At 36.0% G+C, this 15,656-nt stretch overlaps 1 protein-coding gene across 3 annotated transcripts in view; it reads right to left on the bottom strand.

Annotated features, from left to right (window-relative positions):
* CORIN (corin, serine peptidase) overlaps window positions 1–15,656 on the bottom strand; it is a 263,919-nt gene that overhangs the window by 196,478 nt on the left and 51,785 nt on the right. For all 3 annotated transcript variants that reach the window (XM_035293752.3, XM_008993384.5, XM_008993382.5), the window contains exon 3: window positions 4,081–4,281. In XM_035293752.3, the coding sequence (XP_035149643.1) occupies window positions 4,081–4,281 (201 nt within the window). The remainder of the gene's footprint in view (window positions 1–4,080; window positions 4,282–15,656) is intronic.

The following is a 15,656-nucleotide window of genomic DNA, read 5'->3' as shown; positions in this document are numbered from 1 at the left end:
GCATGGTGGTGCACACTTGTAATCCCAGGTATTTGGGAGACTGAGGCAGGAGAATCACCTGACCCAGGAGGCAAACATTGCAGTGAACCGAGATCATGCACTGCACTCCAGCCTGGGTGACAGAGCAAGACTCCATCTCAAAAAAAGAAAAAAAAAGAAAAAGAAAAGAAATAGACGGTTCTATAATAATAGTTGGAGACTTGAATACCCCACTTTCAATAATGGATAGAACAACTAGATTGAAGATAAGTGAGGGAACAGGAACTAACACAATTCCACTTCTAGGTATAAACTCAAGAGAACAGGAAATATTTCCACACAAAATCTTGTACATGAATATTCATAGATGCATTATTGATAATAGCTAAGAAGAAATGTATAAGCAACACAAATTTCCATCAGTGGATGACTGGATAAAGAAAATGTGATAGAGCCATACAATGGAATATTGTTCAGCACTAAAAAAAACCAAAGTACTTGACACATGCTATATCATGGATGCATTCTGAAAACATCATGCAAAATAAAAGAAGCCAATACAAAAGACAACATATTGTATGATGCTTTTTATACAGAAGTTTTAAAATAAGAAAATCCATAGAGATTGAAAATATATCAGTTTTGGCCAGGAGCTGATGGAAAGGAGAAGTAGGGGGCAGGAAGTATGACATTTTTTTTTTTTGCAACAATGAGAATATTCTAAAATCAGATAGTGGTGATGGTTATACAACACTGATATATTTGAAAACTGCTGAATGTACACACTGAAAGAATGAATTTTATGGTATGTAAATTATATCTCAAAAAAGCAGTTATTTAGAAAAGTACATGAGAGGGATAATGCATTTTCATCTGAAATAGAAGATTTAGGATCTAATTATCACAGATGTGATAAGAGAACAGAACACTTTAAGCTTTCAGCACATCAATTTACTCTCTTGTCGTTTTAACTCCTGATCAGAGTTACTAGGTTATTTTATTGTGTTCCACATTATCTTTAACCCAACATGTCTTGGTTGGCAAAAGAGATTTTCCCTTTTCTTAAAGTTAAATATATATTTAAATAGTTATAAAATACATAAGGACAAAATAGTGAAAATAAAAACTCAGATATAGAATTCAACCTAGAAAAATTTCTTGCTGAAACTTAGTATGACCATTAAGTATGGCCCTTCTCCTTTTTCACATTATAATTTGTTTTCGAAATGTAACTAACATAACTCCGGAAGTACTGGAAATCACATAAAGCTTATTTCATGTTCACAAAGCCTAGCTATGCTACACAGTGTCATATGGGGGGTATTCTGGTTAAAGCTTTATAAAATGCAGGATTCTATGTCTTGGCATGACATTGAGGACCCCCAAGAAGAATGTCTTAGGGAAAGACTATTTCTTGGTATTTTTCTTACCCAGGATATTTGGGTAGAGTAGAATGTCTGGCCATTGTATTTTGGACTGAAGTATATTTAAGTAGCTTTCACATATGCCGGGAATTGAAAATAACATCTTAATTTGAGAATAATAATAAAAGAGGAGGATAAAAGTAAACTCTCTTCTAGGTGTTAATACAAATCTAAGACAGTAAATGATACTTTAAGTAAAATTGGTGAAATAAACATCAAGTGATAGAATTGTGATCAGGCACTTTTAACAAAAGTAATACATCATATATTAAAATTTAAAATGACTACAGTTCATTTATTCATTCAACAAATATTTTATTACACATGGGCTATACAGCAATAAAAACAACAAAAAAGTCTACTCTTTCTTCTCTTCTAGAACTTAAAATTTGTTTAATAATCCTACTGCAGAGAAAACAGTAAGATTAAATGATGATGAAAAACTTGAAAGAGCACTGATCTTGGAGTTCTAAGATCAGAATCCAAATTTCATGTCTACTAGTTACTAGGCAAGTGATACTGAATACATCAACTAATTCCTCTAAGCCTCAATTTCACACCTTGAAAAGTGGTGTATGCTGTTACCTGCCTGGTGTATTTCATCAGTTAATTATATGATCACAGAGAAAAATATTCAAACATGCCCTAAAACCCTCAAAGTTCTATAATCACAGGCTTGTGCTATTACTGGAATGTGCAGAAAGCTATCAAATTTCTTGCAATAAATAATTTTAGTTGATACTGACAGTATACTGAAAGTCTTTGTGGCCAGACAGTAAAGACTAATACTAACTGTCAAGTACATTAACAACATAAAATGACACATACGCAAGGGTTTCAGCCTTTCTCCATTTAACCATTCTAATTTCACCTGGATTTCCTCTACCTGTCAATTTATGCTTATATTCACAAGCAATGTTCCAGCCATAGGAAAAGCAAATGAGTCAGACACCTATGAAACTTCCAATCTGAGAAACAACTGCACACGCTTCTCATCAATCCTGTTTGAATCTTTAATAACGGAACATTCAAAAAAAAGACAAATGTACTTAATAAAAGAAAATAAAAATTACTGTAATTGTAACCACATTAACTTGACTCAGTCTTTGTTTAAATCACTCTGCACTTCTGATGAAAAACACTGTTTGTCATAATAAGAAGAATAATGAAGTGCTTAAGACATGACTAAAAAATAAAACTTCACAATTAAAACCATGAGGAAAATAAATTTAACTTGGCATAATTCTGGTTTGCAAAAATACTATCAGATAATGAACCCAAATGCATTTTAATCACTGGTAAACACTAAGCACAAAAACAGTTAATACCTATAGGTGCTCTGTGAAATAGTGGAATCCAAACTGTCTCTTTTGGGTTGGAGAAATAGAATCATCCCGCTTTTTCTCAAGCACTGGCAAACATATACTCTGATAGCTAAAATTCAACTTAATCCTTCTTTTCCTGGCTCAAAATAAAAATAGGTACACTGTCTCAGACTTAAGATGTGATATCCTTCTGTGGGTTTTTGTGGAAGAGAGAGAAACAAACAAGAAAATGATCATGGGTGGGTGGGCTTTGTGTAATTTTCAATCACATAACCTTGTTTTACAAAGTAGAAATGAAGAGGCAAAATAACTATGAAGAAAATTCTGGCAGTGGCTGTACTGTGCTCTGATTATCTTTTATTAGCATTGGTTGTATCAGAGCTAAGCCTCTTGGAATTTTCCACACAAATCCACTCCCACCGAGTATTCTGGAAGGGCAATAGTAACTTAATCAAAAGGTACAGTCACATTCCAGAGCATGTCATCCGCCAGCTCTCACCATCTCATCATGACCCATGTCCACGCTTTCTGTCTTTTCTCTCTGCCAGTTCTTCTTCTAGAATAACTAACAAATCATTCCCTTGCCCTCATGCAGAAGAGTTTGGCACATGCCATTTTTCTCAAGGTGTGATTTTTTTTGTCATTCACCTACATGTAAAATAAATTTTACAGCCAGTGATAGAAGGCGAAGAGGGAAGCAAGAAAAAAAAACACATGAACATCTCAAAAGTAAATAGGGGAATAGCTCCCATTAAATCACTCAGCATCCTGTTATTGAATTAATTGGTCCTCCTGCAAGGGACCAACAACAGTCAGTGAGTTAACTTACTTATCAACTGTCTCAAAATAAGTAACTTAAAACTGAAGCACAAACTTTCACAGATGAACCACTACAAAATCAATACCACTATATTAGGGCAAGAAGCATAAATTTTCAGACCTCAGAAATATTGAACAGCATTGATACATTTTCATTTCTTACTCAGTTCCTACCTGAACATCTGGGCTTTTCATGTTTAAGAATAGGGCACTAGGGTAGGCTTACCGGGTAACAAAGGGATATCAAATCTTAGGTCTGAGACAGTGTATTCATTTTTATTTTGAGCCAGGAAAAGAAGGATTAAGTTGACTTTTAGTTGATCACAGTATATGTTTGCCAGTGTTTGAGGAACAGCAGGATGATTCTATTTCTCCAATCCAAAAGAGACAGTTTGGATTCCACTGTTTCAAACTGAGTGGAGATTTTCCTGTGTGACTGACACATGATTGTAATTGAAAGCACTGGTTGCCAAACTTAAAAACCTACCTGTGGAACATTAAAAGCCTCTAGCATGTGTCACTTTTGGACTTACTTGTATTCCTGTGACTTTGGTCCTTTGGGAGAGAAACATCTGTAGTCCAGGCTGGAATGTGCTGTTCGGGATGTGCAGTAGACACCAAAGTGCTCTGGTTATAAACTGTGTTTATAAGAATAATATCGGACCTTTGTACTTCACCATCAGTGACCAAAGGTTCACTCCCATTTGATTTAAAATAGGCTTTTTGTAATGTTCCTGAAAGACAAAAAAAAGAAGTGCATATTTTTGAAACATTACTATAAGTATCTATTTTAAAAAATCATTAAGAAAACTCTAGAGCTACTTTCCCATATGTCATTCTAACCAGGTAAACACAAAGACAAAGATGAAAGCCACAGCAATGACCTCCTTCTTGGGGTCAACAATCGCAAAACCAAGAGTTTCTTTTCCAGCACGAATCACACAGCCCTGTGAGGAAACATGGCTTCCTCAAGTGCTTATGGTTTAGAAACTGAGTCTCCTATCAAGATTTCCTGGTGCTTCAAGAATTTAGGGCAATTCTATCTTACCTGAGACTTATCACAAATAAAATGTGGTAAATCTCACAGCATTCTCTTCCTGCTTCCTCTGTTTCTTAATCTCACTGGTCATTGTATGCTACTCAGGACCCAAGACATGTGCTCTACCTATCTCTGTATCCATCATCAAAGGACACGGTGGGGCTTGCCTTCAGCTTTAAATTTTCCCACATTTTGCACTAATTTTCAGTAAACTATGCATAACACGCAAATAGAAAATAAGAGGGCTCATACATTTACCAAAACTTCTATCATAGGAACAACAACAAAAAAAAAAACCTCTAGTTACAGCACAAACTAAAAGAAGAAACTAAATTATCTCCATCTTCAACCAGAAAATAAAAATGTAAGTATATGAAATAAGAAATACTCATTTTAAAAAATTAACTTCCATAGGTTATTGGGGAATGGGTGGTGTTTGGTTACGTAAGTTCTTTAGCAGTGATTTGTGAGACTTTGGCACACCCACACACCATGCAAAATTTAGCACATGCCACGAGCAGTGTACACTGCACCCAACTTGTAAGTCTTTTATCCCTCACCCCCTTCCATACCTTCCCCCTGAGTCCCCAGAGTTCATTGTGTCATTCTTATGCCTTTGTATCCTCATAGCGTAGCTCCCACTTATGAGTGAGAACACACAATGTTTGGTTTTCCATACTCTTCAAACTAAGATTATCAACTGATGACTTTCTCAAGTATCCATTCAGTGACAAAACAAAGAACCAAACCTAAGATTATTGAAAACTACCTTGCTTTGTCTTTAGGAAGAAACAATTTAAAACTTTAAAAGAGATCATGTATTTTTAACTCAGTCAAAACAGACAGCAGATTGTGTTTCCAGAATATCACACTGTACTTGAGCATGCCACGAAAATAAATGAATGTGATATTGACCCATCCATGGAAATACCAAAGGGAGATTTTCTTTTCTGAAAGCATTTACAGTGAATGCTCCAACTGGCTCTCACTTTTCTAAATAGTCCCAAGGACCATCAAAAATAAAAAATATATAAATAAAATGTTTAATATCAGTCTATGGAAAAAATTTCTCTACATATGCTTGACACTTGGAAAACATTAACTACAAATAAAAATAGAAAAGCAGCTGTTTCTAGCTAACGAAGGTCAACAGCTTCATCTGCCAAAAGATTCTAAATAAAACATTGAAGCATAAAAACTAAATCGTGACCACATATTGCAGGTAACATGCTCTCCAACCCATCAGTGTTATCATGACTAAAAGTCAAATGCAGTAGGTGAATGAAGGAATTCACTTAATTACTATTGATTTTCAAAAATTATTTGGAATTCATCCTAATCAAATGTATGTGGTAGGCTTAACTACTATAGGAAATGTATTTCATCCATACAGAGAGTTTACTAATCAATTACCTATCATTTTATTTACATCCATTTCTTAATTGCTCTCTTCCTTGCTTATTTTTGGCATAAAGAGATTTTTTTTACATAAGGTGGTATTTATGCTAATGTGGTTGTAATGAACATATAGGCCCATTAAGTTAATTTATTTATCTTCCTGAACCTATGAGTAAGCATCCAGTTCTGTCAACATACTTTGAGCAAATGCCAATTGCTCACAGTTGTACCCTGGAATAATTTCCTTAAAATGAGTTCTCTGGCATATAAAATGTTTCAACAATAGTTCCTAACTTTTTTGGTAATAATTAGCCACATTAATAATCTTTCCTTTATCATTTTAACTTTTCCTCTATATTTTAGCCAAGCAGTGTTTAAAGTGTTCTTAAGATCTGGCTGGGCGCCATGGCTCACACCTGTAGGACCAGGCACCATGACTCACACCTGTAATCCCAGCACTTTGGGACGCTGAGGCAAGCAAACCACCCGAGGTCAGGAGTTTGAACTAAAAATACAAAAAAAAAAAAAAAAAAAATAGCGGGGTGTGATGGCGGACACCTGTAATCTCAGCTACTAGGGAGGCTGGGGCAGGAGAATTGCTTGAACCCTAGAGGTGGAGGTTGCAGTGAGCCAAGATTGCACCATTGCACTCCGGCCTGGGCAACGAGAGTGAAACTCTGTCTCAAAAAATAATAATAATAATTCAAAATGAAGTGTTTGTAACATCTGTTTGTCCTAAGAAGTCCTCTGAAACATGGACATTTTTAAGAAAACATTGACTTGGATAACAACTTACTTTTAAAAAGGCAGCTTCCTTCTTTTAAACTCTGTGTATTGAAAGCACTTTGGCAGAATAAAAAGATAATATATGAGAGTAACTGTAGTTAATGTTTTTATATTTTGGGGGGAGAAAAAGAGAGAGAAAGAATAAACTTGAAGGACATGTCTTTAAAAACCTGAACTCACTGGACAATTTGTTTTCAAGTATCTCTGGAAGCTGACCAACTCCCAACACAGCTGGTTGTCTACTGTGCATTTTTTTTTAAGCACAAGAATTAGATTCAATAAAACTAAATGCTTTCAACCTGTACCATGATGAGCTATAAAAATGCTAGGAGCTCTTAGCCCAAAGTAGAGTGATTCTTCTTCTAATATCGCACCATTCTTTTCTACGTTTCTGTGCTTATTGTGCTATGGTTAAAAGTACAGGTTCTATAGCCTGACCACCTCAGTTTAAATCCCGTCTCTACCACATGCCCTGAAACTTTGGACAGTCTCAATTGCCATAAAAGAAGGAAAAATAAAATACCTCCTCATGAGGCTGGCTGTGGTGAGACAGCTAAGTAAAAATGGTTCCCAGGCCGGGCGCGGTGGCTCAAGCCTGTAATCCCAGCACTTTGGGAGGCCGAGGCGGGTAGATCACGAGGTCAAGAGATCGAGACCATCCTGGTCAACATGGTGAAACCCCGTCTCTACTAAAAATACAAAAAAATTAGCTGGGCATGGTGGCGCGTGCCTGTAATCCCAGCTACTCGAGAGGCTGAGGCGGGAGAATTGCTTGAACCCAGGAGGCTGAGGTTGCTGTGAGCCGAGATCGCGCCATTGCACTCCAGCCTGGGTAACAAGAGCGAAAACTCCGTCTCAAAAAAAAAAAAATGGTTTCCCGGCAGAACCTCTGACGGGCCATGTGCACTCAGGAGCCTCAGTAGGTTTGCACCGTCTGCAAGGAGGAGGAGCCTGGCCTCTCCCGTTTCGGGTTGTACCTGAGACTCAATTTGTGAGGTGGAAACCAGCTAGCAGGACTCTCGCTTTGCTGAGAGTCCCTGTTTCCCTTTTTTTTTTTTCCTTTTCGCTCAATAAATTTCGTTTTTCTCACCCTTCAAAGTGTCTGTGAGCCTAATGTTTCATGGCTGTGTAATAAGAACCCAGCTTTTAGCTGAACTAAGGAGAAAGTCCTACAACATTGGGATCAAATCAGTCAGTACCTATATAAACACTTTGAATGGCTCTCGGCACTAAATTCTCCGTAACTGTTAGTCATTACTACACATTGATGGTAATGACAACAAAACTGACTTCCTTAGGGCTGCTAAGGTAATTTTAGATAAATGTCAATTTCCTTTTACTATAAGTGGATCCCAGTGTCACAAAATGACTAATTTTCAGTCATTTCATCTCCAAATGACTAGCCCACATTTGGAGCATGGCTTTTTCATGCTAAATTATTAATAGAAAGACACATTGTATTGAGATTGTCTGGCTTGAAAGTGTTTCAGCTCTATAGCAAAAACAACAATTTGATGATATTTAAGAAATAGTACATAATTCTAATAGTAAGTGTCAGACTTTACTGATTCCTTATAATGAAGAGATTGAGCACTGTGGTGGGCAGAATAATGCTCCCCCAGAGATGCCACTTCCCAATTACTAGAACCTGTGAATATGCAGCTTTACATACCTTGCATGGTGAAAGGGAAGTTGCAGATGTGTTCAAAGTGAGAATTTTGAGATGAAGAGGCTATCCTAAATTATTCAGGTGAGCCCAATGCAACCAAAAGCTTCTTTATAAGCTTAAGAGGGAGATAAGAGAGTATGTGTCAGGGTCAAGAACTGTGAGAAAAACTCAGTAGACCATTGCTTGTTTTGAAGATGGAAGGAGCCACAATCCAAAGAATTCAGGAAGCCCTAGAAGCCAGAAAAAGTAAGAAAATAGATTGTCCCTTAGAGTCTGCAGAAGGAACACCTAAATTTTGCCCAGTGAGACCTATTTTGAACTTCTGACCTTCACTCTAAGATAATAAATTTGTACTATCTGTTTAAGCTACCAAGTATGTGACAATTTGTTCCTGGAGCAATAGGAACTTAATACAAGCACCTTGCTAAATGCCCTCATTATAGGCATCAAATGAGTTAACCTGCCAATAATCCTATAAAGCAGATAATATTATTAATCATTTTGACACAGTTTTAGAGAGATGGAAACTGAAGTTTATGCGAGCAAATTAACTTGCCCAAGATTTGAGTTGGGACATGACAAATAGACATATACATATGCCCACACACACTTGATTCTGAACAAAATACACAGGTTTTAAAAATCAACCATTATGTGCTTGTAGAATTTATCTTCCTATGATGTGATTTTAAAATTAATTTCTTAGCTTTGTATCTTTAGCCATACGAAACACATTTACTTTGCATTTTCTATGTGCCAAGAACTTCATACTTACTCTGCTGAGAACACAACATTTAGTAAGAGGTCCTTACTAACATGATGTTTATAGATTAGCTGAGGGAGATAGGCATGCAATCTAAAACATATTGATATAAACTATGCTACAAGCGCTTTGAGAATGATATACATAGGACAATCTGGTAGCAAAGAGTAGACAGAGAATCCTCATTCCATTTGAATAAATCAGGAAAGCCTATTTAGAGAAGAGTATTCTAAATGTGAATCTTAAAAGATGATTAGGGATTTTCTACGTTTAAGCAAAGTATTTGTGGGGAACAGGGGTGCCATGGCAATAGGGAGTGAAACATTTTCTAGTTAAAGCCAAAGGAAAAACATATGAAAAGGCCCAGCAACAAGTTATTTAAAAACATGACTAGCACACAGGAGCCTGGTAAGAGAAAACCTGGAAAAGAGACACCAGATGTAAAGGATAGGTCTTGTGAAAGGCTTGGAACTTATCTTGTGATGGAAAATTTTAGAAGGGTCTTAAATAGGGTAAAATATATTAGAATGATCACTTTGGCAGCAGGGTGATGTTTAAAAGTCTAGAGGATAGTTAGAAAGCTATTAAAATCATCCAAGTGAGAAAAGAGTAAGGATTTAGCCACCACAAACACCCTAAGGACAAAGGGAACATTGGGAGAAAGCTTCAAAGATGCAAAATCATGTGAACATGAGAGAAAGGTCCCTGCGAGGTCTCTGGTTTAAATGATGTAGTAAATGAAGATATTCCCATCTGAGTTGGTGTCATATCATTAGTGCTGTTCATCAAATATTTCCAATTCTCTATCATTCTACTGGGACACATGTTAAGCACTGCATTCTCTGGCCTCTTGAGTGAAGCCTTGCTTCAAGTTCAAGGCTATAAGCAAAACTAAAAAGTGTCGCTTCTATGCAGAAGCATTTAATTGCTGACATAAGAGCCTTCAGAGCTCTGGCACAATCACCACTAAGGTTTGAGATGGTGGCTAGTTCATCAGTTTGGTCCCTGAAGGACCTCAATGAGCACAGCCTCCCTGCCATCTTGCAAAGAACATGCAGTATTGTAATAAATTAACTTTTGTTGCCTGTAAATCACTAGAATTGGGCAGTCTCTTGCTGTTACATAACAGAGTCTAGCCAATCATGAGTGAAACAATAGATGATAGAGAATGAAAAATAGATTTGTAGGAGCTTGTTATTGTTGTTGCTGTTACACTTCACTGAATATAAAAAGCCTGTGAAACATTCAAGGGAGATAAAAGCCCAAATCTGAAACAATCTAATGATTTCTGCCAGATGCCTTACCAGACTCCCATGTAACACTGTCCCTCCTTTGTGTTCCCAGAGCATGCACTCGTTATATCATAGCACATATGCACTCAAGTGGAACTCTCTGTCCCATGCATCTATACATCAATCTCTGAGCAGAACACCCAGCACCGGTGTAGGCCTCCATACATATTTGTTGAACATAGGAATGATGAATGAAGTAACAGGAATGGCTGATATTGCCAAGAGGGGTATCATGCCAATTATGTGAAGTGAGAAGAGAGCTCAGGACAGACACCTGCCATTAGATGGGCAGCTAGAGAAAGGTTAGCTTCAGGAAACTGAGAAAGAGCAGCCAGAGAGACTGAAGGACAATCAGAGGTGACAATATGAAGGCATAGTTGAAGAGCGTTATAAGATGAAGGTAGTAGTCAGCACTGAGCAAGATCATATGCGCATAGCACACTTGGAGAGATGAAAGCATTGGTGGCACCAATGAACAGTGAACATTCTCACCATGAATTGATGCACACAAACACGGAGAGAAACATGGATTCTTCATTTCAAAGTCTTGTTCAAATACACACTGGTTTACAGTGTAGCACATTGTATAAAAAGACACTGGTGAGCTTGCTAAGTACAGATATAGGAGTATTAAAAGAAGTGAAAGTAATGATGGGATTGCAGTGGGAAGGGGATTGATGGAAGTATAGGAATCACCTGGGGTGGTTCTTGTTAGAAGGCAAATTCAGCAGGTTCGGAGTGGGGACTGAGATTCTGGGTTCTGCATTTTATACAAACTTCCAAGTGATGCTGATGCTGCTAGTCCATGGGTCACACTTGACAACAAAGCTTTGGACTACCATTTCAAAAAGATTTAAACACAGTATATAACCTCAGGCCTCAGTAGTTAAAGAAAAATAAATTCTCATGTTTGAGAATCCTCTGTTGACGAATCTGCAACAGAAAGCCAGAGTTATTCAAAGAATTTGAAGTCTTAAGTAATGTGGAGTCAGGTTATGAAAGATCATAGAGAATCTTAAATGTTGGGTGTAAAGAAATAAGAATTTGGGAGGTTTTCTATTTTAAGTGCTACTAAGAATACATTGTAAGTTAGGAAGTTAAGATTATTATAACTCCAACTTCTTGTAAAAGCCACAAACTGCTGTGGAATTTGCTAAGAGAAAATTGTATTTAAATTCAATGCTCTCCAGCTCATCTAGAAGTTTTGAGGAGAAAAGTCATTTCTAAAGAGAAATATTTTTTATTGAATTCAAGAAAAATGAATGGTTTATCAAACTTTCTATATTCTATATACCACTATAATTTTTCTTTTTTCTTCATTTCATTAAAAAATTAAGAAGTCACACACACGTTTTCCATCATATTAAGAAAACTAGAAAGGTAATTTTGACCTATTTTTCATAAGCTTATGACTAAAATAAATTTATTTTAAATATATATGGATGAACAAATGAGCAGAATAATATTTAAAACCAAGTCTTAGCCTGAAAAAGAAAAAGTCAGGAGCATTCTAACTAGAGTTTCTGGAACATAACTTGGGTGAATAAATTGAGATGAAGAATAGTTTGAAAAAATCTAATTCAGACCACACCCCTTATATTTGTAGGACTCTCTGTCACATACTTTTGCTGACTTCAACTCTTTCTCCACACAGCTGCCAATGACACCTTTTAAAAGTCCCAACCAAGATAATTATTTCTAAGACCTTGAAAGAGCTTTTATTCCCTGGTGTTTTATTCCAGGAGTTTTATGGTTTCCAGTTTTATGTTTTAGTCTTTAATCCATTTTTACTTGATTTTTGTATGATGGTGTAAGGTAAGAGTCAAATTTCATCCTTTTGCATGTAGATATCCAATTTTCCTAACACCATTTGTTGAAGAGACTATTCTTTCCCCCTCATGTACTCTTCACACCTTTGTTCAAGATCAGATGACCACCTATATGTGAAGTTATTTCTGGTCTCTATATTCTGTTCCTTTTGTCTACTCATCTGTTTCTATTCTAGTGCTATACTGCTTTGATTACTGTAGGCTCATAATATAGTTTGAAATCAGCAAATTTGATGCCTCTAGCTTTGTCCTTTCTGCTGAAAATTGCTTTGGGATCTTTTGTGGATCTAAATGAATTTTAGGATTTTTTTTCTATTTTTCTGAAAAATGCCAATGGAAGTTAACTAGGGACTGCATTGAATCTATAGATCCCTCTGGGTAGTATGGACATTTCAACAATATTAATTTCAGTTAATGAACATCAAATGTCTTTTCATTTATTTGTGTCTGCTTTCATTTCTTTTATCAGTGTTTCATAGTTTTCAGTGTAAAAATATTTTCCTTCCTTGATTAGGTTTATTCCTAAGACATTGCAGACTGAATGGAGATCTATGTTGAAAAGACAAATATCTCACAATAACAACTAAGGGGAAGCTATTTTTGAAACTGCTTTGTGACATATGCATTCACTTTCCAGAGTTTAACTTATATTTAGATAATGCTCCCATGTTCCTTGCAGCATTATTTGCAATCACCAAGACATGAAGCAGCCTAAATGTCCATTGACAGATGAATAAATTTTTTAATGTGGCATACACACAATGGTATGTCATTTAGCCTTAAAAAAGGAAGAAAAATCTAATCATTTGTAGCAACATGGATGAACCTGATCACACTTATATGAGAAATCTAAAATAGACTCATAGAAGCAGAAAGTAGAATGGCGATTACAAGAGGAGAGGAGAAAATGAGGAGATATCAAAGGGTATAAAGTTTCAGCAATGCCAGATAAATAAGCTCTTCTATACAGAATAGTCACTATACATACATACATAGCATAGTGACTATACAGCATAGTCACTATGGTTAATACTTCATAGGTACTTAAAAATTTGTTAAGAGGTCAGATCTTATGTAAAATGTCCAAATCATGGAAAAAATAATAAAGATGTGAGGAAACTTTTGGAGGTGATAGATATGTTTATGGCAGAGATTGTGGTGATGCCACAGGTATATGCTTATTTCCAAACTCATCAAGTTATGATATATCGAGTATGTGCAGCTTTTTGTATGTCAATCATACCTCATTAAAATGTTTTAATGAATGAATAAACAAACAAATAAATAAATAAATGCTACAACCAGACTCTGTCACTCTCTTATATCAACATCCTCATTGTAGATTTCATGTTTAAAGTACTAATCCCTCAGGGAATTTTCCCTCACCTTAACCCAGGTTCTGTCCCTGTCATAAACTCTCTTAGCACCTTGTCTCTTCGCATACAGCAGTAACCTCTGCTGTAACTAAATAATGAAGTGATCACTTGTTTAATGCCTTCTTCCCTCACTGTGGAGTCTCTAAGGGCAGGCTTTATTCACTGCTGCGCCAAATGCCTAGTGCATGTTGTGTTGCACATAACAGACACTCAATATATATTTGTTAAAGAAGTGAATGGTATTACATTATAGCTACAATTTTGTTTCTTTTAGATGTTTCTCAGCATATCAAAATAATTTTACTTTAAATGTTGCATGATAATGTATATTTATAACATGTATTAAAATATAATACATAATATAATTATAATACATAATATTGTAAATTTATAATATATTACATAATTATATGTGTATGTATAAAATTTAAGGAAGGTATCAGTTCAATCTCAAAGTACTCTATGGTATAAACTGACTCTTGGTAGCCACATGAAGGCAACACAAACCGTTGCAGGTTTAGTTCTGATAAGAAAGAATTTAGTCTCTGAAAGTAAATCTTGGACCTAAGAATAAATGGCCTGTCAAACTTGCCATCGTGTTACAAATCCAAATGCTGGTCAACTTTATTTCTTCCTAGCTACTTTTAGGCAATTCAAATGTCTTGCAGTGACAGCTTGATTCTAGGGTTATGAGGTTGTGGATCATGGGGTTACTATGACAACGGGTCACAGCACAAAGCTTTTATGGATAGAGTGAACATGAGACAAAATGCATCTTTTGTTACTTGAGTATAATATGACTATTTATTAAAATAATTATCTAATGATAATTATTCACAAGCAAATAAACCTAATTATTTACTTTCTTTTGAGATGGAGTCTAGCTCTGTTGCCCAGGCTGGAATGCAGTGGCGCAATCTCTGCTCCCTGCAACCTCCGCCTCCCAGGTTTAAGCAATGCTGCCTCAGCCTCCTGAGGAGTTAGGATTACAGGCATGTGCCACCACTCCCAGCTAATTTTTGTATTTTTAGTAGAGATGGAGTTTCACTATGTTGGCCAGGATGGTCTTGATCTCTTGACCTCATGAGCCACCCCACTTGGCCTTCCAATGTGCTGGGATTACAGGCATGAGCCACCTCACCCAACCCTAATTCTTTACTTTTACAATGAACTTTATCATTTATAAAAACATTTTCACAAACATTTCATTTGACCTCCATAACAATTCTGTGATACAAAAAAGAATTATCCTATGGAGAAAATAAAGTATCTTACCTAAACTCATATGTCTACTAAGTGGAAGAATAAAACCCGAAAGCCAGACTTTGTAGTGCCAAGTTGTATACTCTTTCCTCTTTGTCATACGGACCATCAGTATCAGACTATAACTAAAGAAATAAAAACCTACATATAATGTAACTTTCTTATTTTTCAATTTCCCTTTGAAGAACCTGAGTCCTTGTTTTAGAGTCCAAATCTTTGGAAGCATATGGACAACTCAGACTTACCTGTGGAGTTGAGAAACACAAATCTAAACAATCTTTGTAGCTCCAGCTTCACTTTAGTGGTTGGGTTGAAAAACAATTTACCACTGCTTTCTTCTATAGCCTGCTGCTAAAACAATTATTTGAAAAGCCCAACTCTCTTATATTCAGAAATATTTTTACCATCTTCACTTTTTGCATGAGAGAAGCCAAAACAGACAAAATTCGAGACACATAATACATCTGTGTTTGTTAGCATAAGGCTTTTATCTTTTCCAATCAATAATCCTCTCATTATTATCTTCTTGCCTTCTGAAGCTAGAGCTTCTGTTATTTATACATTGTTGACATTTCAGCATCCCTTAGCAACCTTAATGTAGAGAGAAATAACTACAAAACTTTGAATGAGCACGAAATTATAAGCTCAAACCAAACAGAACATTTTTTAAGTAAGCATTTAATGAGGTTTTTAA

The sequence above is a fragment of the Callithrix jacchus genome, chromosome 3 (assembly GCF_049354715.1).
Source record: "Callithrix jacchus isolate 240 chromosome 3, calJac240_pri, whole genome shotgun sequence".
Taxonomy (NCBI): Eukaryota; Metazoa; Chordata; class Mammalia; order Primates; family Cebidae; genus Callithrix; species Callithrix jacchus.
This window is presented reverse-complemented; position numbering and strand designations above follow the sequence as displayed.